The sequence below is a fragment of the Excalfactoria chinensis genome, chromosome 2 (assembly GCF_039878825.1).
Source record: "Excalfactoria chinensis isolate bCotChi1 chromosome 2, bCotChi1.hap2, whole genome shotgun sequence".
NCBI classification, from domain to species: domain Eukaryota; kingdom Metazoa; phylum Chordata; class Aves; order Galliformes; family Phasianidae; genus Excalfactoria; species Excalfactoria chinensis.
The window spans coordinates 102282220-102308286 of NC_092826.1; the positions used below are offsets into that span (position 1 = coordinate 102282220).

At 33.4% G+C, this 26067-nt stretch overlaps 1 protein-coding gene across 9 annotated transcripts in view; it reads right to left on the reverse strand.

Moving 5' to 3' along the window:
* DGKB (diacylglycerol kinase beta) overlaps positions 1–26067 on the reverse strand; it is a 316583-nt gene that overhangs the window by 166790 nt on the left and 123726 nt on the right. For all 9 annotated transcript variants that reach the window (XM_072330508.1, XM_072330504.1, XM_072330511.1 and 6 more), the window contains 4 exons: positions 25257–25331; positions 19086–19171; positions 18263–18352; positions 15867–16027 (listed from right to left, as the gene is read on the reverse strand). In XM_072330508.1, the coding sequence (XP_072186609.1) occupies positions 15867–16027; positions 18263–18352; positions 19086–19171; positions 25257–25331 (412 nt within the window). The remainder of the gene's footprint in view (positions 1–15866; positions 16028–18262; positions 18353–19085; positions 19172–25256; positions 25332–26067) is intronic.

A 26067-nucleotide genomic window follows, 5' to 3' on the forward strand; every position in this document is an offset into this window, starting at 1 on the left:
GGCAGTGGATGATTATTTTTCAGCAGTGGTGACAGCAACAGTATGTCACCTCTGCTGGTGTAGATTTTTACAAATGCAGCATGCAGGTTTATTCATCACTGAAGTCATCTTATACATCACTGGTGACAATGCACAGCTAATGGTGGTTCCGATGTTGAAAAATATTGTTTTGTAGCTGAGAATTTGCTCTATCAAATACTGTTATTTTATGCTTTGCATATGTTGTAGTTCCAACAGAAATAAATCGAAGGCATTACTTTTGGAGTAACCTAAATAGCTAAATCTCAGTAGACTAAGGGGACACATAGCTTTTTAGAAGTCCTGGAAACCAGATTTTTCTCTTGAGATGTTAGTAGTCTTTCCCATTCAAGCAGATTAAGTTGAAATAAGTAGCAATAAATAGGGCTTTGAAACAACAATCACAATTCCCTTATAATCTCTTCATTACATCTTCAAAAGCTATCTAGTTTAGAAATTGAGAATTCTGAAGTGCAATATTCTCTTTTGTCTTATCCAGAAATGTTTTAGGGAATTTATTTTCTTTAAGTTTTGAAGATACTGTGGGAGCGGAAGGATTACAAGGCTACTTGTGATACAGTAAGGATATGAATTGTTAGGTCAAAAATTATACGGCTTTTTTTCCAAGCATCTGGACCTGTGGTAGCTGAAGAAAAAATCACATTAAACTACACAACAGTTAAGCTATAAATACAGACATAAAAGATGTAATAAGGGAAAAAAAAAAAAAAAAAAAAGAAAAAAAAAAAAAGTGATGCTGTGACTATGCATCTCTAAGCTATCTCTGGCCTGATCTGTTATCTGCACTGAACAGTATTAGATGAAGAAAGCTGCTCCGATTCTTGGCTCCTGCTCAGACAATGTGGTATGTATCTTCATCCACGCAAAGGAAAATCCACAGCACAAATCAGTTGCAGATGATCAGAAGTGCAAGAATCACACAACTGTTATCTGTATTTAGCAACAAGAATTTGAATCATACAAAAGAATTCATGTAATTAAATAATAATTCCACACATGGGGATGGACTTTACCTGAGATGAAAGTATTCTGGAGGAAGTGTTTCTAGGTAAAATTTGTCTGATACTCAACAGATCTGAGTTCTCTCTGTTCTCAGTTCTACTAATAGCTTTCTGAATGCATTCTGAGAAGTCACTTCTACTATGAGTAAAACACACATAATGAATTCTGCCTCTTTTCAGAGCACTCGGAGGTTGGGAATTTGGTGAAGACTACTGTTATTAAGGATTGTTGTCCCTAGTGTCTAGGTAAGTGTAACAGGTACTGACATCCTCAGCTCCTCTCTGTGACACCAGTGTCGTAACAGAATCACAGAATCGTAGGGGTAGGAAGGGACTACAATGACTAAGAGACTAATTTCAGCAAGAAATAAGAAAACAACAAAGCATTTTCTAGCAAAAATACTTAGTAATAACAAAGGTCTGAAACACACATTTTAAGGATCTATCTACTTCTCTGTACATTTCTCTGGCAGATAATATACACTACTATAAAATTTCCATATTGTTTTTAAACATATATATATTTGTATGACAATAGAGATTACCATAAATTCAAATATTAAGGACATCACACATTTAACAAGGAGAAAATTTTAGTATCTTTTTCCATGCTTTTTTTCTGGGTGATGGATTAAGTTACATTTCAAGATCCAGCTTCAAACATTAATTCATGCAATTAACTAGACATAATTAGACAGTCAAGTGAGAGGGCATTAGTTGTCATTCATTGAGATTTTTCATATTATGACCTGTACAGATTTCCATAAGGTGAAGGCCAAAATGGACTACAGGATTTTGATTTGACTAGCATTTACAAATTCATGTATCATTATATAAATATTACCTTTGATTGAGATCTCATTAAAGGTCTCTCTGTCTCATATCAAAATGTCAATAACACTCCTAAGAAGAGAAATGTCATTTAACTAAGGCTGTACTTACTAAACTAATAACTTCAAAAATGATCGTAAAATATTACCTTTTTTTTCTCACTAGACTCCCATTGTTAAGGTTTGGGGTTTTTTTCCTTCAAAAAATGCTCAACTTTCCTCAGAGATACATTGCAAAAAAAAAACAGTAAATAATATTTGAACTGCTATCTTACTGAACTGAAGAACTATCATCAAATAACTCTCTTTTCCTGTCACTGTGTTTCTTTTCAGCTTAACAATGCATTTTACCTAGACAATGGCAATCTTTCCTCCTTTCAGTCTCATGAGATGCATACTGTAAGTGGCAGAACAAAAGAAATTGGATCACCACAGTAAAACTCACTGAAATCAAGAGGCAAGTAGACATTCAAAGACCAAAGGGAAATGATTTTTAATATTACACAACCTCTACACTGGCATCCATGCTTATGACTGGGTGTATTCACTTTCCTGACAATTTTTCAAGCACTGTTGTTTAGGAAGTAAGCATGCTTCCTTCCCCATAGGACTAGCAGAAGTCAAAGTGGCTGAGATATTTCAGGTAGATGATACACCAGTCTGATGTGTCAGGTGACAGACAGCCTTTTCAAACAGAGAAAAGTCAATAGGCTCCTGACATCACCCCTTTGATGTGAAGTTTGCCTAAGACATAAGAAAGGAAAGACGAATTGTTTGTTATCTCAGTTACTATCTAAAGGATTTTACAGATGCAAAGAGAAGATCTTATTCCTGCTACTATCCCAGGGAAACAAAATAATGCATTAGTCTACATAAGCCTTGTCAGACTCAGAATTGACTTCCCAGGCTGTGCTGTTAACTGCTTTATCTCTTTAGCCAAGGTGGCAAAGCTGAATTTTCATAGTTCACTGTATCCCACTGCTTCTAAGTACCAATTGTATTAAAGCTCATAGAATTACAAATTTGCCTCTGTTTCTCTAGACAACAGCATTTGTTTCTCTAGCATTCTAGACTACCTGACTTGTGTGAATGCCAAAGATAGATTACTTCAGAAATAAGTAATGAAATGAAATGTAATATATTTTGAATAATTAATTCTTAAATTTGAGACAAGTCTGGCAAAGAGTTTTTAAGAGGTAAAAGCAATGTACAGCTAGTGTAAAAACCTAATACCATCACCAGCTCATCACATGCTCAGTTACCCACATAATGAGTTATAAATTATCGAAAAAAGGGAAATCATCTCTCTCTGAAAACCAGAGAAGATGATAGAAAAGAAAAGCAAGAAATGTGTTTGGAAATATCCCAAGCAATCCAGCAGCTGAGGAGCTCCTCCTTCCCCACTGCAGGGACAGGAGTGGCTTCATTAAGTCATCCTACATCAACACTACCGAATGTAATGTTAAGAACAGCCCTCTTGATGGGAACCTCAATACTGGGATGCACCATACCCTGTCATAAAAAGGGAGTCCTGTCTAGATTACACAGTTATTGAAGAAGCTATACATGCAGTTCAGTGGTGCTGAACAAAAGTGCAGGTGCATGTGATTGCATCTGTACTGCACCACATAGTGTCGGCAGACTTACATGGTTCTTGATGAAAGCATCATTTATGGTGATAGTGCAGTAGGATGAACTGGAAAAGCAGTGATTGGAGTGTTTTGTTCTAGGACTTTTAATCTAGTGTTCCATGTCAGCTCTTTCGGCCTTAGTGGTACCAAAAGTAGTTATATAAAATGACAGCACAGAGGCTACAAATAAGATACATTCTTTGGCACGTTACAACCCTAAGAACTCTTGGGATTGTCACAGAAACAACAAATGTGCTATGTTTTGCACTCAGAACTCTAGTTTAAATGAAGAAACTGTTACAAACAGTGAACAGGAGCTTCCTTGGCTATGTGTCTGTAGTACAAATTGTTCCAGTAAGAACATGGAATAACTTCTGTTGCATAATTTGCTTCTAGATCCACCTGGTTCAAATTGTAATAATAAGTGTTTCTTGGATAAATCCACCCACTTTCAGTTCAGTTAAATCATGTTCCTTTTGGGACTTTGCCATTAAAAAAACGTGGAAAACATGCAGCTCTTGATATATAAAGAATATTTTTATACTACTGGAATCTCAATTAAATTAATCTTTTTTTCTAGATACAAAAACAATGCTAAATGGCAGATAATTCCAGGTCTCTAGAATTTTTAGTCATTTTCTCCATAGTATTTTCTCCTTGCATAAGATAAACCATAAAATCAATAAGTTACATAATTTCAATGGCTGATACCCTATTATTATTTTGATATATATTTATGGCATAAAATCTTCTCAGATACTTGTCTTCAAATTTGAGGATTCTATGTTTATTTCTTTTCTGTTTTCTCTCTGTGGCCAGAATACCTTTGATATTCATTTCTTATTCATCTTTCTCTGTTATAGCATCAAAACACAACAGCTATGTCTAAATAAAGCATGATAAGATGGCATTGTATTGTGTTCATCATGCACGCAGAGGATTGAGACCACAGGTTAGTTTTGTAGTATTATCAGCATTTTTTTGCACCTAGACAACAGGTACACAGTTCTAAAATGAGTAAAGCAAAACTAGGGAAAATAGCTCAAGTGCCTATCACTGTCTGTTGATTTTCTAATTCTAAGCAATCAATTAAGATTTTTTTTTATTATTTTTAAAAATGCATATGAAATGCATATCCCTGTTTGTTACCTGTAATAAATTGTATTTTATACCGTGTTCTCAGAAACAAGTTTACTTCATGTCCTCAGTGGTGACTGAAGTCACCACAATAATGATTTCTTTGGTCACTCTCAGCTAAAGACAGGCAGTCTGAAGAGTCAGTAGGACTGTGAAAGCAAAGTCCTGAGATAGGATCTTACACGACATGAGTAAAAGGTGAACATTCTCCCTTTGAATGGGCAGCTAGATATTTTGATAGCAACTAACAGTGATGAATAGAGTCAGAATGCAAGCATGGAAATTCTAGTTTTAAACAAACTGTACAGTTTAACATGTGAACACATAGTGTGCCGAGACATGCTCTGTGGCTTATCTAGATTATGGTATCGATGTACACATTACCCATTTTATGATTTGTAACATCTACGTAAAGCAATCCCCACTGCTGGTCTCAGATGTCTCTGAGATCTCTTGCCTTTTCCTCCAAGTTATTTTCTCATATCTGTAAGACTTATCCTATTTTAAGCTGAGTACAAAGCTTATGAACAACCTTAAAGTTTATTCACCTTACTATTAAAGTCAGTAGGTACATTTGCCTTTCACTTTTCCTCAAAGCATTCCTAATATCACTTACAAATGCAATTACAAAATCAAGATGAGGACAATAATTCAATTTCATTTGAAAACAAATGCTTCTCAGTCTGTATGCGAAATAATTAAATGTTTTCTGATACCCTTGACATTTCTTTTAAGAACAGCTAAGAACAACAACACCTAAAATGATGAACATATGTCACAATTTTATAAACTATAATATAAATTTAATACTCCATTGAGTGAAATCACTACTTAGTAAATTAAAAATTTCATAGAGAAAATAATGCTTTATGTATATAATGAATAATATTGTACCAGGTCTAATGCAGTTATAAGCTAATTATACACTGTGTACTGATTTAGTTGCATTTAGCTAAGGAGCCATTCTGGGCTCATTGATGATTAATTATGTCTTTAAGCATATACTCTCATTTATGACTGTCACTTGCAACACTAGTTGCCTAGGTTGCTTTGCAGACACTCTTCCTTCAAGAAAACAAAAGGAAAAAAAAAAAAAATCAGCACAAGCACAAGCAGAAAAAAATGAACAGCAACAACAAAACACACAATGAAAAGACCTTTAGTCAAAATCTTTACTACGGTAAACTAAGACAGAAAGCACTAGAAGAGTGCAAATTTTATTTTACTGCACTTCTGTCCACAAAATAACCTACACAGTATCAATTCAGTACAATTATAATGTCTCATTGCATTTTATATGATATAATTAACTTTCAGAATCATGAAATTGAACATAAATCTTTCCAATTCTACAAATTGTTCTATTTTCCAAACCATTCATAAATTAAAGAGAAGTGTTTAATTAAGTGCCAAAGGATATCACAAAGATACTTCTTAAAGTTTTTACTGACTGTAAGAAACAAGACCCTTTCTAGGTACTGACAGCATACCAGAAGAATAATCTAACATGACAGGAATAGGTAATAAGTGATAGCAAATGCACGAGCTACTCATAAATCTAAACCAAGGGAGTCTTTCTTTGTTCAGGGCATTAAGCATTGTTCTAACCTCAGGATGAATAGTTAAAAGAAAAAGAATTTTGAAAGCCTTAAATGCCAAGTGAAAAAATAGATAGATAAATAAATAAATAAATAAATAGATAGATAAATCTGTATGGGAGAGGAGAGGAAAAAAGGGGAAGGTAAAAGGTATACTGACTCCTACATGACTTTGCCATATTTATTGAAAAACTCCTGAAGCAGCAGTGAAATTTTAAACCAAATCTCCTACCTGTCCCCATGCCCTGCAATTTATATGAAGTAAAGACATATGCATTTGAGCATGATGCCTTGTGAAAGAAACTTTGTGCTGGGAAACGTGAATGAAGCAAGAACAGGTCTTTCAAGTCACTTCAGGACAAACATGCACCAGAACAGTTCACTGCAAGGGAAGAGATTACATCCAGTTTGAAGATTCCCAATCCACATGTTTTGTAGACAGAAGGGACTCAACATCCATTGCTGTACTACTAATGAGCCAAATCAATTGCTGATGTAAGTATAGCCCACAAAACTGCATTTTCACTGATCCTGATAAAAACCTACCATAAATCCAAGACAGTCCTCAGTATTCTGTTCGTGATAAAAGGAAATCTCACATAGCCTTCTCAATCTAGCCATATAATAAGCATTCTTTTAGGAAGTTGCAGAACAGACCTGCCTATGCACACATTTTAGCAATATAGTGTAAAGTGATATATAGTGAAATCTTTGGCTCTCTGCGTGAATGTACCTTTTAAGTTGCATATATAGAAAAATGCAAGTCTCCTTCCGGGTTATCCTGATAGCCCTTATGAATGGTAAGAAGCAATAGTGGTCAGAGAGATTTACAAGGGAAAATAAACCCACAGTGATGGAAGGAAACTAGCCAGCAGGAAATGCCAACATCGATGTTGTTATATGGGTATTTTTAACTTCATTGCTCACTATTTCTATCTATGAAAATTACATTCGCCGTACGTAGCAAAATACTCAAAACAGCAAGGGGAAAACATCAGAGAGAATTCTATCATTCTTTATCTATTAATTACTCTACAGGTCTATTTTTCCACAGCGTGTGTTGTGTGTTTGAGACTTTCTTCCATGTGAAAAAAGTAGCCATTTGCAACCTCCATTTATCATGTCAAAATCCTTAGTAGAATTTCAATAGCAACAAAAGCTGAAAATAATAAAGACGATTCTAATGTGCAAACTGTGAAAATTTTTAAGAATAACTAATTTTGTCAAAGATTAGTAATGTTTCAAGGTAATTACAGATCAAACTACCACTGACTTCTGGATAAGGCAGTGTTTCAAATTTGGTATTAGAGCTCTTTCAGATCATTATCCTTTACCAAGAAAGCAGAACTTTTGCCAAGGAACAATCACTTCTACAGATTTGGCAGCAGGACCGAAGGTTGTGTTGTGATATAACCAGCATCAATACAGCTCTTTTAAAATTATATTTATGTTCATATATAGACAAATTTCTAGTTCCCTTAACCCTTTTCTTGAAAATAAATAAATAAATAAATTAAAATTGATATGGATTACAAACTGATGACATTGTTTATTACCAAATCTTCTCTCCCTCCCTGGCACAATAATACTGCAATACATCACAGTATTCCATTAGCACAATCAAACTGATTATTAATTTGGCAAATCAATAAACATGATTTTTATTCATGTATATCCCTCAATCCTCACTAGAACAATCTACTATCTTATGCCAAATATCCAAAATTAAGTATGTGCATTTATCCAGTCATATTAATAAAAATGGCTAAAAAATTAACCACGTGTTTAAGTACTTTGCTAGGTGAAGAATGCTTAAACACCTTCTCAAATGTCACATGGAATTAATTCTCAGATATGCATATGCATATGTTCTGAGTTGAATCAAGGACTAAGCAACTAATTTCCATAGGAGTTTCTTCACACATTGTTTAAAAACATAAATTAATTAAAATCATCTCTCTAGCCACTATAAACAGCAAAATGATATAAGGCTTTCAAATTTCAGTATATATGGTTATCACAAAATTAAAATTCATTTCCTTCTGTAAATTACATATACCATAACAAGACAACATTTCTAGAAATTAATACACCCTGAAATAACATAGTTAAAATTGAAGACTCTGGGATCATAATATCAGTCAGAAGAAAATCAGACTTTCACATTTATGATCAGAAATTCTAATAGTCAAAGTTTCTACTGATGCTAATGAAATGTCCTTACATAAGAAAAGCCAAATATATGACTTTTATGCAAGCTTATTTTTTCAGTTTTGCTAAAAAAAATTAAGGAGAAGTAATGGAAGTTGAGCATGATGACTTAGAGAACAGCGATGGGGAAGCAGACCCCTAACAAGTTCAAATTTATGATTATGAGAATTAAGCAGTCATATTTTTTCCCCACTGGCAGACTAAGAGGCTCTTAGTGACTGGTTAAGGCTGAAGGATATTAAATCACAACCATGCAAATATCTATTTGATAGTGCATTTGGATGGTAACATATTAGGTGTCATAAAAGTACACTTGTCTTTGTCGTAGACCTTTGCTACATTCTGATAATAATTTTTCAGAGAGCACATCCTGTATCTAATACTACTAGTAAGAAAGAGATCTTCCATCTATCTTCATCAGTCTTCAAAATGAAGCAAAGAAACAAAAACAAAACAAAAATAGAATGGGATATTGGCTTATGTTGTAAAGAATTTACAGAACATTTCCAGGCATTTCAGATTTCAGAAATCTTCATTGTCTTAGCTAAATACACTTGCAAAACAGATTATCACTGCAGTTCATCCAAGTCAGAATATAACCATATTGCTATGAAATCAATATCACATGTTGTAGAGACTGAATGAAAGGCTGAGGTATTCTACTTGCATGAGCTCTGTTTTGGCATTCAAATTTTGCATCTAATAATGTTAGAAAAGTCATTCACAGCAGTGGAAGTTTCTGAATTGCCACACACACGTTAATCAAATGGACAAAAACAACAGATGGAACATTAATCTGGATATCACAGTTTTCTTCTAAGTTGCTGTCTTAATTATTGTCCTAGAGCATTACTCTCCTTTTTCTCCTCCAATATGTATCTATGTACGTGTTTGCACATGTATGCAAAGTTTGAACTGAAGGAACACTGGAAAATTCTTATTTAAATCCTATCTTAGTTCAAATAGGCCAGCTGTTTTCCACATTTTAATTATTCTGATCAAATGAAATAGTTTGAGTAAGCAGTGTCATCCCGTTGGTAATGACACTTCAAAGAATGTATGCAGAAGAGCACCATTCATAAAGACACCAAGAAGGCTTAGATATAAAGTGTACACTCAGCCCAGCCAAGGGCTAACTAGCAATACTACAGTGTTTGATTTATTCCTACACCTTGAATACTGCATTGACACCAACAAGTGGATGTTTTACATAAGAAATGTTGCACTACACCACACTATTGCTAGTAAAATTTGCCTTAGAATTAATCCTGGTGATTTTTTTCTTTACAAACTGGTACTAAAAGACAATGTAGCTGTTTGCAAGTTTGGCTTATTATGCTCCAACATTCTAACTACAGAGATGTAAGGGGCTTAGTAGCATATGTTCCATAATACTCTATGTAGTTATAACAGTTTAAAAGATAGTTAAGCAGTGTTAATAGTTTATCACCTATTAACCATATATAAATTTACTGCTGGTTTAAAACAGTAACAACAACAAAGAAAATACCCATGGTAAGATTTTTACTGATTCATGTTGACATAATTTTGGCTCTATAAAGGTTAAACTCTAATTCAATGACAGAATAGTAAATTCAAAATTAATCTTGCTTTACAAAAACCTACATTCGAATTTTCATTTTAACAGCAATGCAAATCAATTCATAATTTCTTTCAGCATTATTACCCACAAAATCGAAAACAATAGAGAGCACCATGAATAACTAACTATAAAGGAAGTCAATGGGAGATAAATTAATTGTTTGGATTACAGATTATTTTTAGCACTCTCGAGGCCAGTTATTGTTTGAGCACAATTAAAAGCTGTTTGTGTTTTTGTTGTTGTTGTTGTCATCACCCTTTTAAGTATATTTTCAATTTCATTGCTTAGTTACATGAAAAAAACAGGCTCTGGTAAAAGTGTCCAGTTTAGAATGATGCAACCCATCTGACTACCTCTGTGCCTTTATTTCGCCTACACCTATCCAATACCTACTTGCTCCAGTCAAGGCTGCTACCAAGACTCTCTGAAGTATTATCCTACTATTAGAAACAAACATGTTTTGTTGTAAGATATCAAATAACAATGAGACTTTTTTAAAAGGATTATAATTTTTGACTGATTATTATTACTGTTAATATTTTACATTGCCAATGAATACGTGGCAGCTACAACCTTGCCTATACTCCCAGACCTAGAAAATCAGGTCATTTTGCCAGTTTTACAGTAACATTTATTGACAAATCCAACCAAAAATTAGTTACAAAAAAAGATTTCAAAAAGAGTGTGAGTGAACTTTCTATTCCTTACCGGTGAACATATCTACATAATTGATAATGAATGATTATTCAAAGTTTTTTTTTGTTTGTTTGTTTTTTATTTGTTTGTTTTTTTTTTATTTATTTTATTTTTTGCCTAGATCATGCTGTTTCTGAGTTTTCTGAGCTCTTAATCAACTAATTCAAACATTAAATCTCCACAGTGGTTTTCTCTATGCATCTCCACCACCATTATGATTATGGCTTGTTCCCAGGACCCTTGCAGTTCCTTTGCCCTTCCTAAATAGTAGAGAAAGTGCAGACAGAGAGAAACACTGAATCATTTCTCATGTGTGTCCAGCTTGGAGAGAAAGCACTGTAAGGATAAGTAACCAGGGTTTCTTGTTTTCTTCCACTCTTCCTATCCCTAAGTGTATAAGATGTCTTATTTTTCATTCCACATGCTCCTTTATATGAAGCGTTTGGTGAAAGATGAGGTTTCTGAAGTTTCGTCATAACCAATTATTTAATAATTTATAAGTGAAAATGTTTTTACCAAAATACACATTTTGCCTCACTTTGAGAAAATTTCAGAAGCACTAAAAGAAAGCATTGCACCAGCCTTATATATTTAACATTCTTGAATAACTTCCCAATTAAATATGAACACCCTTGAGAGTCACTAAATTTTATTACTTAAAAAAGATACTTCTAAGGTTTATAAGATTGTAAAATTGTAAAATCTTGATGTTGTAAAATTTTTGATAGTGCTATGTTATTTCCATGCTTAGTTGTCTTTTGTGCACTTGATCTAGAAACATTTAGTGTGCATTTCATGGAATAAATACCAATTCACTGCTATACTTTGCAATTAATGCTATGTATGTATAGTTGCTGTGGTTCTGTAACTATTCCGTGAAAATGGCTTGATCTTGAAAACAATCTGAGATTACATTCGTAAGCTCTTTTATTTGAAAAAACGGATTTTCAATTTTGTTGTTGTTTTTTTTTGTTTGTTTGTTTTTTGAAGTATTAAACTGAAGGATTATTTCTAAATTTTGTGACAATATTTCTCTGTGCTAAAACAACATGGTATACAATTGATCAGTGGGTTTCTTTTTGTTGTTGTTGTTCTGTTTTTGTTTTTAATACAGGCTTGGGAAATAGCACAGATAAAATAAATCAGATGTCCCACAGTATTACAACATGAAGGCTTATCTGAAGCAGCTGTCCATTTATACACGTTGACTCACCATTATTGGTAAGCAGATGAGTGAGTGAAGAAAGTAAATTATGCTGTTTTATCCACGGGGAAAAGGCTAACTGTGACAATTAATATGTACAAGCTGATATTGTCTACACACACGCTCACCTCTAGTAAATTGTTTACACCCTCAGCAATTTAGCTAAATGATGTGACATGACTGAATTTCCACTCCTGCAGCAACTGCAGAAAGGCACTGCAACCTGACTATCAGGAATGCAGAGCCTGTGATAACACGCTAACACTGGTGTTACTGAGATACTGAGATCAGTATTTCATTATCACTGTGATAATATCGACTTAGTGCATGAACGTAAGACAAATAAGGCACATTGTGTAGATTATTTTTATTTTCTCCAAAATATGTCAGTAATTGCACTTCAGTATCCTCTTTCTGGTAGTTATCCTGACATTTCCTGTTTCTATCATTCCTGTTAATCTGTCCTCTAGTGTTATCAGCTATATCTGTTATGTTTGGCCAGCAAATCAGAAATCAGATCTTTTTTTTTTTTTTTTTTTTAAGCAAATATGACTTGATTGCTTTAATACCCATTTTTTCTTGGATATTCAGCTTGTTTCAATGATACCAGTTCTATTGGGAAGCAGATGGGACTTCTCTTCTGGTATCTTGCCATCCTGACAGAATGATGGATGTGAGCACTTGAAAATCTTTATCTCATTCTACTTTTCTCTTAGATGTTTTCTAGCTTTAGCTTTGAAACTGACACACAGCTTGGCTGATGCTTCATATGGTTCCTCTGTGCTTTGTACTTTCTTCATATTGAACATTGTATATATTCATTCAGGTACTGCATCTCACTTTGCTTCTTGATTTCCTGTGCTAACATATAGTACATACACTCATGTGGGTATCAGAAATCATACAGTGTGGTGGAAACACATCTTTTTTTTTTTTTGCTGGAACATATGAATCCAACCTTTCCAATACAAACACTTCTTTGAAAAGTTCATTTTCAACTTAGCAAAGAATATTCCTTCCCTACAGTAAATTACCTCTTGATTCTTTTCTATGATAAAATGATGAGATTTGTAGAGAGCAGTGGATACTATGCTCAACTTTAGCAACATTCTGAACATCATCTACCCCAGCAATCTTCTATCCAATGAGGGAAATTTTGGTCTTTTGGTGTAAAATATACGAATAAAAAATAAAAAGACACGTCTCTCAGTCTAGAAGAGGCTTCAGGGAAATACAATAGCAATCTGTACATACCTATGAGAAGGGAGGTTATGAATAGAACAGAGACATCTCTTCACAGTGGTGTAGAATGGGAGGATAGGAGAAGTGTGTAAGATGAAACAGACTGGATAAAAGAAAGAACATCTCTACCATTTGGAAAGTCAGGCAGTGGAATAGACTGTCCAGAAAGGTTGTGACATCTCCATCCTTGGAGGCTTTTTGATACACTATTGGATAAAGCCATCAACAATGTAACTTGCTCTCCTAGCTGACCCTGCTTAGAACAAGAGATTGGACTAGTGACTTCCTGCATTTTCTTTCTACCTGAATTATGGTCCTAGGGCAGTAAAAACCTCCAGTTAGGCACAATATTATTGAGTTATACTCCCTTGACTTTTCTGAGCAGACATCAAGATTGCTGTCAAATATCATTTCTGCCATTCTGTTACAAAACCGATTTAGCAGGGTCTGTTCATAATGATTAGACACTGCTCCTATTACTTGACAAAAAAACTATGAGGCAATATGAAACATGTTAAAGGTTAACAATTATTCTTTACAGTGCCTTAGAGAAACAGTAAAAAATTAAAAGAGGATGTAATTCAGTAAGCATAAGTTTTACATTTTGGAAGAAATAATAAGCTATGGAAAACCCAAATGAGATACGAGATAGTAGCTGTTCAGAAGAGCATCTGAAATTAACAATGAATCACAAATCACACATGAATTTAAAAAAAAAAAAAAAATAAATCATGCTATTGTTAAGAAGACTATTTTTCCTAATGGAAATATCATCTGCAAGACACGACTTAATTCCTCTTTTCCACTCAGTACTGATAGGACATCAAATGAAGCATTTTGTCTCATTGGGAGCACAACAACTCCAGGGAGATGTGGAACAAAAGGAGTAATTGGATTGAATTCTCATTTCTTACTTGAACAGTGTAAAATGTAACAGGCATGATCAGATGTCTAGAAAACATTTTCTGCAGGAAAATGTTGAAGAAAATGGAGATTGTTAGGCTATCAAAAAACAACAAAAAAAAGTTTTATAAAAAAATTGAATAATTTGTTTTCCTTCTCCATTCTGCATATGACGAGATGTCCTGGGCCAAGGCTACATTAACACTATTTCATATCACAGATAGCAAAGAAATTTCAGAGAATGGAAAACAAAGTAATTGAGTAGGTGATCATAGACAAATACAGGAATTTCCTTTTTCTGAAAAGAGTCAAACTGTATAAACAATTATGGGAAATGAGGCAAGTATTATAATTATTCTCATTTCCTATAGTTCTACAAATAACATCATATATCAATTTATTTTGTTTCATTTAACATAAATTCATAAATGTCACTGTGGTGTTTTTTATTTGCTCCTTGATTCTAGTTATATTCTTGGGCATCAGCAGCTACTCTCTGGTGTCCAAAACAGTAGTAGACACAAAATCTCATCCTTTCTCTCTCTCACCTCTTCTATGCTTCCTTTGCACATTTATTTTTTCCCTCATCCTTGATCTTTAGCATCACTATTTTCTTATGACTAAGTCACAAAATATGTTCTGTTCCCCAGCAGAGTATTTGCTACTGTTTTGGTGCATATATTCTGCCTTTATATGCTTTTTTTAGACTATTCTTTTTATTATTATATTATTTTATTTTTTTTAATTTTATTTCTGTTTTATCTAGTTGTTCTCTGCACTCATCTCAAACAAGACAGGCTAAATACCAAACTACACAAGCAAAAAAAGCAAGCAATTATTTCTTACTATTTAAATAACAATGATTATTTTTTGAGCAGTTAAAACTACACAGGAGTAGAGGCCAAGGAATGGTTTTAGGAACAAACTGTCTGCATGTTGATGATCAGCACTACATAACAACTGAACTGCAAGTAATATTCAAAAATTTCCAAGGAAACATTTAAGGCTGTGGCAGAAACTTGTTAAGACTGAAGCACAGTAGCCATGTAAATTAAACTCTGCAAAATATTGACTTCATCTCAGTCCCATTTCCACAAATGTTTGAAAACATATTCAAAGCAAAAGATTTAGACTAGATTTTCTGATTCCTCTTATATATGCAGCGTGGACCATAGGAAATGGGAAACCACAGAGGAGCACAAGCTGGAATTACTACAAGATGAAGAGTTCTCATGCTCTTATCCCTTATAATTCATTCTAACTTTAAACACTCCATGACTGTACCAAGAACATACTTGCTATTATTATTATTATCATACAAAATTCTTTTATATGTGGTTCTGATATATAGTTCATATATGCATATATGTTCATGTTATAGTTCATACAGTTCATATAATAGCTTATGTGAATCCTAAATATCCACATGGAAATGTTACTTGAGAACTTACTGACAAGTTTTCCTTTATGTTTCTATAGGAACTTAATAATGCTGATTAAATTTAGAGCTATAACCATTTGTAAGCCATTAGGAACAACATAAATAACTTCTCTTATACATGGAAAGGTAAATCTAAAAAAATAAATAAATATCTGTCTCAAGTCTGTGTTAGTAAATTTATGTAAATTGCTGAATCAATACATTTCACTAGGAAAATAACATTGTAAATGAAGTGTAACCAACAATTCTTCAAGCTAAGCCAAAAAATGCAAATATTTTTTCAAAGCAAAACCAGAAAAAAAATAACTTAGGAATATGTACGAGTCTTACCACGCCGATAGAAAAGTAGTTATTGATGATGTTGTAAGGCACTGGGTCTCCTTTCTCATCTTTATCATTGGGTATTACTTCAAATTTCCACCTGTCCAGCAAAATCTCAGTGCTGTTCTCAATGTCTTTTAAGATCTTCATTAAATTTTCACCTTCATAACCTATCAAAAGGTGAAAATTAAGTTTTATTCAGTTTTCTTTCTTTTTCTAGATGAAAAAAAAAAGAAAAAAAAAAAAAAAAGCAAACTATACGTAAGACCTGAAAAGCAGGATTATGTGTGAAGTACAGACAATTTTCCAGCACCTGTTGTTAAAAGGAGTTAAAACATAGAGCTGACTTCTGCACCTAGCTACACGAATGTAAACTTAGGTTTACTATATAGATTTCACTGGGTGCCAAATTAATACTGGAGAAAATAATCTGAACTTCTAAACTTCTCAGTCCCTTGAATTTTCCCAATGATTGTAGCAACTACCCAAAGATCTAATGTTACACACTGCAAAATGTTCTTCCTCTGAAATGAATCTTAATACTTAAGTGTCTTTCACTTCAAAATGTAGACAAAAAAAAGAAGAAAAAAGAAAAAAGAAAAAAAAAGAATTCAGAATCCTAGAATTATCTGATCAAAGTCTAAAACAGGACAGAAAAATTAAAAGCTGCCCAGTATTTCTGTCAATTTTGTTCGTGTAGCTTATAATAAAAAACGTAAAACATGAAAATCATTCATAACTGATGAGTTATCAGCTGAAATAACATTTTTCCATCTTCCAGAGATTTCTTTAACAATTTCACAAAGACCTGCAGGGAGATTGCACTCTTACTTGCAAGAAGCACATCTCTTCTTTAGGCAAATTAGTCCACTACACTGTATAATAATTCAAGCAGTATTTTTGCTTACACATTTTTGAGTATACACAAGCTACAGTATGCACATGTGCACAAGTATAAAAAAGGGATTTTCCTGGGTTACATTAACATCACTACTAATAATATAAAATAGCAATGTAAGAAATAACTAAGATCTGTGGATTCATTCCTTCTTCTAAAAAATTCCATTCAACAGCGATTCAGACTGGCTACACAGAAAAAACTTCTTCACCATTAAGACTGTCAAACACTGGAACAGACTGAAGGAGACGTTGTTGTCTTAAAGTACATAAAGTTTTGAGCAATGTGATCTATTCAGTTCTGCTTGGTGCAGGAGATTGTACTAGAAAACCACCTGCAATCTATCCCGATTTTAACCTTCTATCCTAAATTATTCTATGTCCAGAAAGTGAAGTAAGGCTTCCAACTCGCACGATACTATGATACTATGATACTTGTATTTTTTTTTCTACCACGTCATTAAATAAATAAATAAAAATCACCATTCATGACAGTGAAGATGAAGGAGATTCTAAAATGATCTGACAGAGCCATTAACAAAAGTTCCAAGAGTTCTACAGAGATTTTGATAAAGATGTATCTGGTAACAAGGCAGACATTTGGAAAGGAAACTTACGATGAGACTGAAGAAGGAAGAAACATTTACAAGTGCTGGGAATTTCCAAATAAAGAGCCAAGTTTCTAATACATTTGTACTGAAATGACTAACTGAGAATTACACAGAGCTACCTTTGATTCTGTGAACTAATGTGTTTTCTCCAGAGACAGTTTTGCCTACCACTTCCTTCTTCAGGTCTCCTTCAAGTTTTTGTGTTATTCTTTTTTAGCAAACAGAGGAAATTCTGGATGGAAATAAGTTATTAGAGGAGCTGAGAATAAGTTTCTACGTATCCAGGAAAGGATGCAAAGGATATTAAACTTTTGACTTTACATATATTATTCTTCCAGCATTTTTTGTCTTCTAATTTCCTGATAAATAACATCAAAACAATGACTGTCTGGAATCCTCCATAGGAGAAGGGGAGTGGATCAAAAGAGCTAGTCTAAGGCTGAGACATATTTTTCATTTAGTATTTACTAATATTAAAAAAGATAAAATCACTCCAAGCCCAATATTAAACATTTTCAGTAACCCTTTCAGAACAGTCCCAACTAACATCCATTTAAGAATACTTCTTTTATAATTTACTGATGAAAGAAATAACTACAATACAGATGGTAGAACGCTAAACAAATATCTATATGCTCTTCTCAGTATACCTTGGAGCTTTTCTGTAGTTAGCAGAAGCTACAAACAAGGTATGAAGAGTGATTATGAACTTTAATATCAATAAAACAGTTCATATAACATTTACAGACAGCTAATTCCAAAAAGAGTAAAGATGATAATGGTTCTTTACATACACCATAAAAGAGACATCCAAATGTTAAGAGTAGATTTTGATGTAAATATGTTTTTTGTTCCTTTTTTAATTACATAATACAAGGAATTTTAATTCATGTTTACCTCCTCCCCATCTCAGACACCTTGCTAAATCATTGCCAGTCCCAAGAGGCAGAATTGCAACTGGAGGATGCTTAAGCAAGTTTGCTTTCTCTGTGAATAAAGAAGGAAAAACATATCTAAGGAACAAAAATTTAGTTGTTTGGTACCAACATAGCAACCATGTTACATTTTGTTTCACTGAAAGGTAGAGATATGTATTCTCTATATGAGATCACGCTGTCTACTCAACAAGCATTCCACTGCGCAACCCACTCCCTAGTCCATGTTCAATCCTTAGTCCTGTTTTACATTATTGCTATCACAAGGACAAAGTATTAAAAGTTGTCCATTGATTTACAATTTTCAAAGCTATTTTAACATCATAATCAAGACCTTGTATTTGCAAAAGAACATTTTACCTTCCTCCTTTAAATAAAATAAAATAAAATACTAAGATCAGAAATATGAATTTACTATCATCCAGTTTGACTCAAATTTCTTGGTTTTTTTTGTTTTTTTTGTTGTTGTTGTTGTTGTTTGTTTGTTTTGTTTGTTTGTTTTGGTTTGGTTGGTTGGTTAGTTGTTTTTTTGTTTTGTTTTGTTTTTGTTGTTGTTGTTGTTGTTGTTGTTTCCAGGACTAGAAACATTGGATTCATCTGGGAATTTCAATATTCTCTACAACTTGAATACTCTTTAAAATAATTATGACTCATATTATGGTATTTCCAAAATTTAAATGAACAACACATTGTACCAATATTGCATCTACATGCTGATACACAAGTAAAAGTACTAAATGTAAAATATAAGAATCCTGCAAAAATATGTAAGCTATGTTGATTACCTATGCAATCCAAAATCCATCCAACTGTTCCATCTCCACCACATGCTAGTACTCTGAACTCAGGAACATCTCGGAAAAAGTTTAACCTAAAAACAGTAAATGAAGATATCTATTTAATAAACATAAATGCACTGTGCATACATTTCATGGCTTAAGACATTCCATTTAATAGTATCTGATAAACCAGCATCTGAAGTAGTAATCAACTCTGACCATGCGCTCATTTCTTAAACAGAAGACAAATACCATCCAACAATGAATTATCTCATAAATTTAATAAAGAAATTAATCCAAGTGTTAATATGGTGCACAGATATTAGAAATGGGTTAGACCTAATGGCTAATCCAAATCCTTGTCTCAGTTTCAAAATCCTGTTTCAAACTATTGTCAGAAAACATTTTCTGCTTAATGAGTAGTAAATGGATATGTAGTCTGTTTAGAAAGAAAAGTTTAAGATGGCTAAATATACTAGTCAGCTTTTGGGAGGTACTGTCTACAAAAGCACATGAAATCGACGTACTTCGGAAAGCACACTAATACCTAATAACCTGAGCATTTTGTGGTTAATTAAAAAAAATAAATAAATAAATCTGCACTGTGGTTAAACATAAAATGTGTATCAGACTGAATGCATCCACTACCCTACACCATCCTAAAACTATTTTCTAAGTGCAATATCACTGATAATATTTCCCTAGCTATTTTTGCTTCCACATCCACTGAGTCCCAAACAGTACCACATCATCATTCTCCACTCCATGCAATATCAGTTTTGAATAATGCTGAAAAGTGAGGACATATTAAAACACTTCTAAGCTGAAATACTTTTAATTTAAAACATTTTTTGATGATAGCTTTTGGCATTTGCTGAAATTGTGCATAAACTATGACTATACAGAAACTATACAATCATTTTACTGAATTATTATGTGTGTGCATGCATTTCAACATACATTCTTTAGTTTCAAAGACATCTTAATGAATAGTCTACATGCTGATGATCAGATTAGATTTCCAATTTGCAGTCTCCTAGTAAATGCACAATCATTACAACATGCAAAAATTCTGAGATACAAATAAATCTACTGAGTAACTTATGATATTTAAATCAAGCTATTTTCTATATGATGCTTTAGTGCTATACACTGAACAGTTCTTCTGTCTCTAGAAAGTTATACATTACTAGTAAAATCAAGACAAAATGAAAAATGGCAGATAAAGAATGTGTGACAGAAAGTCCAATAGGGGTGGAAAAAAACAACCACAAAACCTAAGACGTAGAAGATCACAGGACAACTTTTCAAATTAGTTTCAGACCAGAATTTCAGAGTAATGAAAACTAGTACATAAAATAGAGTTTTATAGCTGAGTATTTGTTCTTTCAAATAGTGTTACTGTGCTCCTTGTAACTGTTGTGGTTTCCATGAAAATAAATAGGAGGCATTACTTTTATGGCAACCTATTTAATAAGGAGGCTAAAGTTGAAGCAATGCCCTTTTAAAATAGATTTCAGAGAACAGGTTATTATTTCAGAGGTACACTCACCACTGAAAAATTACAGCAGTTAAGAGAGGGGTGAATTATTGTGGACCACAGCTTTAGCTGTCTAGACTAGAAACTGGTGATATTCACAATATTTGAAGATTGTGCTATGCATATTGCAGACATTCTTTTTATGGGTAAAAATACAGTTAAATAGCTAAAACCAATCAGTAAGTTTCACATGTTAAGACATACTGAGTTCTGATTTATAGTGTACAACCAGCACTTAGAGCTTAGTTAATATTAGATAACAACTAAACCACCCTAGTTTCTTTTGTCTTTTGGATATATAATATATATACATATTTATAATTCTTTCAGAGAAATATGCATCAGGACCAAGGTTTTGTTCAGGAGAAAATAACTACGCAGTTATTATCTTCTCAAAGTATTACTGGTGTATGTATCTTCCCACAATACTCTGTAAATTTCCAGTGTTCAAACAGCAAAGAAATACTCTAGCAATCAATTCAAATAATCAGGGAAAATAGTGTAATTTTCAAAATAGGACTATTGCTTTGTGAAGTTACAAAGGCCCAGGTGCTGTAGATTCCCAGCTAAATTACACAGCAAGCTGTAGGAATTCAGTTTGGCTATCCTGGGCATCTTTTAAGCTGACAGAACTGAAGGTTTAAAAGGGTCTGCTGATGTAAACTTGTGGATAGAATTCAAAAAAGGCACACTCTCCAAATTAAATGGTTAAGGGAGTTACAAAGAAATACAACTTTAGTGGATATAATTTCTGTTATAGTGTATAAAAATAACATAAATTAGACATTTTAAATAATAGACTTAAGGGAACAGGAGCCTTTTCAGAGGGACAAAGCCTTTGGGAAATGGTGACCTCTCTACACAGCCATGTGGGTCTGTGGCTGGCTGCTATTCATCCAGCTATTATTTACCTCTCTGAGAGGTGAACAATAACTGAATTTCAGATTCTTGAAGATCATTAAACCCACAATAACAGTTGTTGTCAGAAGTAGAAGACTCCTATAGAGATGTAACAACCAAACAGAGAAAGTCTTTTCAAGGCTAAAAACACAGGTGCTAGGTACAAATTACACAATGTATCAGCCTGGCAATTTTCACGTCACTTTGTTAACTGTGGCAGTCTGTAACCGTGGAGTACCTTTTATGTCTGCATTCAGTCTGCCAAGTTTACAAGGTTTCTCAGGCTTAACCTAATCTCTCCGCTTCAAAATAAAGAATGTCCAAACCATTAATTATGATATCGGTGTTTAATATATATTGTCGCCCTTTGGCTGAGAGCTCCTCAGTTTTCAGGCATGGCAGCAGGTTAACTTCCACTGTTACAAAAGAATCAATGCCAGAAAGCCAGTTCCACTGTGATTTATTTGCATCAAGGACATATTTTTATATAGATTATGTATATGAGTACTGACACAAAGAACAGTGGAAACCTTAGCTTAAACATGCTAAACAGGTACAAGAAGTGTCTTTGCTGCTGTCCCTGCAGTTCTCAAAGTACCATCATATCTATTATGAAACTAGGTGACATATCCAACTCAATAATTATACATTGAGATGGCAATACTAAATTTCCTGTCAGCTTGTTCAAAACATTTTCCTGTTGACCTGTTACCCATCAGCACATTTACTGGAAAATACACAATATATCTGATGCTCCAAAACATTCATTTAGTTTTTATTTTAATTTTTAACAATTAATATTGAAAGGAAAAGTGGAAAGTACTAATTCCATTTCTCAAAGAAATTTAAACATGGGACTCCACTAGTGGCCCTACTTCCCCAGAGCAAAGACTGTTTTAACCCTGTTTCATCTGTGGCAAGCAAAGGAACCCTTTATTCCAACACATCTCTGTGAGGGAGCATGGCTATCCCATTAAAGAGGAATAACATACGACTTAGAAATACTGAGCCACTGACTTTGTCAAAAAATACAGCAGTTTCACAGTACCCTTAAGATTTAGGATTTTTACATGTTGCCCCTTTCCTCTTGTTTTTCTCAATTATCTACATTTTCATCTAAAGGGAACTGGACTTACTAACTCAGAGTAACCACAGATGTTTGGAACTCAAGACAGAAAACTTACAAATGCTATTTTCTCAGTCACTGACAGCACATCATTAGAAAGATAGCACCCTAAATAACTATTTTCTGGGTTAAAACAGGCAGAAAACACATAAATTCTACCCCAGTCATAGAAATATATTATAGGTTGAGTATAAATGTCTGAAAGCAGTGTTCAAAATAAATAAATAAATAAGCTCAAAATGAACACAACTAAAATGTATTACAATAATCATAAGTGCTTTAAAATAAATTCACATTTATTCCTTTCCATTCTGCAATGGTAACTGGCATAAGGAATATGCTTTCATTCACGTCCATGTTGTACAATCCCCCTTTGCTGTCTTCCTCTCTGTTCCATGCAAATGACAATACTAAATAAATGTAACATTTTGACTGACAGTTCAGCATATCTGGCACTGTTGAGATCAATGAGTGAATGGACAGATGGATGTATATGCAGACTTTGCTAGGCAATCCAACCCCCACAAAAATGGAAACAAAGACTGGTAAATTAAATATACAGTGTATTCAACTGCATGCTTTAATGGACAAATTACATACAGAGCACATAGCACTGCCAGAGGCAAGAAGTGATGGTAAGAGATAAACTGGAAATTTAGGATTATTCACTTTTGTGGAATGAATTAAAAATAAATAAATAAATAAATAAAATAAAGTAAAATACCAAAACGGGTTTAATAAAATGAAATCTCTGTTTGAAAATTAATTAGAAATTGCCTCAAAGTGACTCTGAAGTAAAACTGTTTAGATTCCTAATAGGAAGAGAAATTGAAAATATTTCCAACCACTGTTCTGGTTCAAAAGTCCGGAGTTTAAATTGCCTTCAGTACAGATTTCTGTCTGAACTTAACACTGCCCTCTTGTGCTCCTTCCTCAAAATACATTTTCCTTTTTCACAAGATAATAAAAACCAGAAAACAGTCATAGCCTGAAATGCAGCCAACAATTGGTGGGTGGTTTTGTTTGTTTGTTTAAGTTTCAATGAAGTCAGATTAATTTGAAATCATGTATTTATTTTATTTTAAAAGTTGCCCTCATAATCTCTTAGCGTGACATTTCTATTTTGCCCTACGTAAACAGTATCAGTTACAACTTTTGTGTCAGACAAAATTTCTCATAAATTCCTCAAATAACTTTCTGTATTTCTTTCAAATCTGCTTACTTTTTGGATCACTTAAATTTTCCATATGCCTCAAGATGAGTGTAACAAAACACAAATAATGTCTGAATAAACAAACAGAAGTAACATTCCGTACAAGATAAAATTAGAGATGTGGAAGAAATCAGGCATCTCATTATTTCTGTTTTTTAAGCAGATTTTGTAACATTTTGCAGGTTGCATATTAGCCATGCTGTAGAACAATGTATACTGAGAATTCTGACTTCAAAAAAGGTTGGAGCAATTTTCACTTTCATGAACACATCTTAAGTCTAACATAAGTCGTGAATGGACAGCTAATACAGAATGGTTTCAATAGAGAATAATTTCCTGTGTATTTGGCTTTAAAATCAGCAGCACTGACAGAAATTGTCAAAATATATTATTTTCAGTAATACACAGATGACAATTGAAATACAACACTGCAAGGCACAAAACATGTACATTTCCACTGCCACCTTTTACTTCCTCCAGTTTAAAAACAAAAATAAAATCCAAACATTAAAAAAATAAAAAAGGGAGAAACTAGATACTCATTACATATAAACAACAGCATAAAGCTCATATTGAACATATCCCCTAATATCCTTCAGTAACTTTTCTCATTTGTGTAAAATTGCATTTCTCAGTGGCATAACCAAATAACATCAAACTCACACATACAAAGACATTTTGATGAGATGATCAGTGCTGTCCTGTTCTCTTCTATCAAGGTACACGCTACTTAAAAAGGAGACTATTTGAAGTGGCAAAAGTGGGTATTTGATATATTGTCACTGTCCTCCATGCACACTGAACAAATACAGAATTGAAGAGTCACGGAAGAGGCATGTTAGCTGACTGACTGCAATACGGATTCAGATAACACTGAATCTCTGAAACTCAACAAAACTCAGCCCCCATAAAATGCCATTGCCACCATAATCTAGGCATTCTAGTCATTTTCTGTACCCCTAAATCCCGAATATTATGGACTGGATAAGGAAAGCTCAGCCAAGGTAATCTGAAACAACATTCCATATCTGACATGCAAAAGAATAAGCATATGTATGTATATATATATTCATACTCTATGTACCACACAGAAACATATGAGTATGCACAAATGTTTTGATGCAAAAGAAAACTGCAGATAAGTCAGGTTGCTAAGACAGCAGTAGAAGCTTCAAATAAAATGACATTTATCACATTTCTTACAGCGTATCAGTAAAATGTGTGATACATAGTTTATTTGTACATGTAAATAAATAATACCTGTAAATTTCTGCAGCCACTCAGAGGTCTGTAGTGCTGACACATTCAAAGCATGCTCTATGTGCCTCAGTCTGTTCATTTGATTATGTAGCATTTCATTAAATGAGTTCCTGGTAATAATATTAACTGTAGACTTACCCTGGCATTGGTCCATTTCCAGCAAGACTATAAACTTGACGAGGATTTAAAAGGTACTGAAATTTTCTATAAATTCTAAAGAGGTCAAAGAGAAAGAAAGTGAAAATTACTTATATGGTTTTGTTGTTCTTGTCGGGTTTTTTGTTGTTGTTCTGTTTTGTTTGGTTTTCTTTTTGTTTTTGCTTGTTTGTTTGTTTTGTAGAGTCTGTCTTGTTTTTAAATTCCTAACCAAAGGACCAAAGAAGCTGACTGCAAGGTTTTAATTGCAAGATCTTATTTATACACAATTAAATAAATAGATAAATAAATAGATTTGAACACAATGAATCCCCACGATTGTAGGGATGAAATTAAGTGCTATAAACTATTTACTAAACAAATGCTGCATACACAGACAGAAGCAAAAAAGAGGACAAGAAGGTAAGATGACACAAGGAAAGGTAAATAAGAAAAGCATTTGGAAGAGCACTTTGTTTACTATCTAAATAGTTTCATAAAAAAGGAGAGATTTATCTGAGAGATTAAAACAAAATTACAAGTAGAATTACAAATTGTTTTTGTAACCCACCACAAACATCTCTGCACCTTGAAAAACATTCTGAGAAAGGAAATCTTCTGTCAAATAGAGTTGGATATAGTTAGTGAGAACTTACATCTCTTTCACATTATATTCAAATGGGAAGAAAATGAAAAAGATTCAGAGCTGTTGTTTAAGTTTACATAAAGTAAATTTAATTGAAGTACAGCTAATTGAAAATTATCTGAATAATAGGAGGGAAATGATACAGCAGGTAAAACATTGTCCTATCCC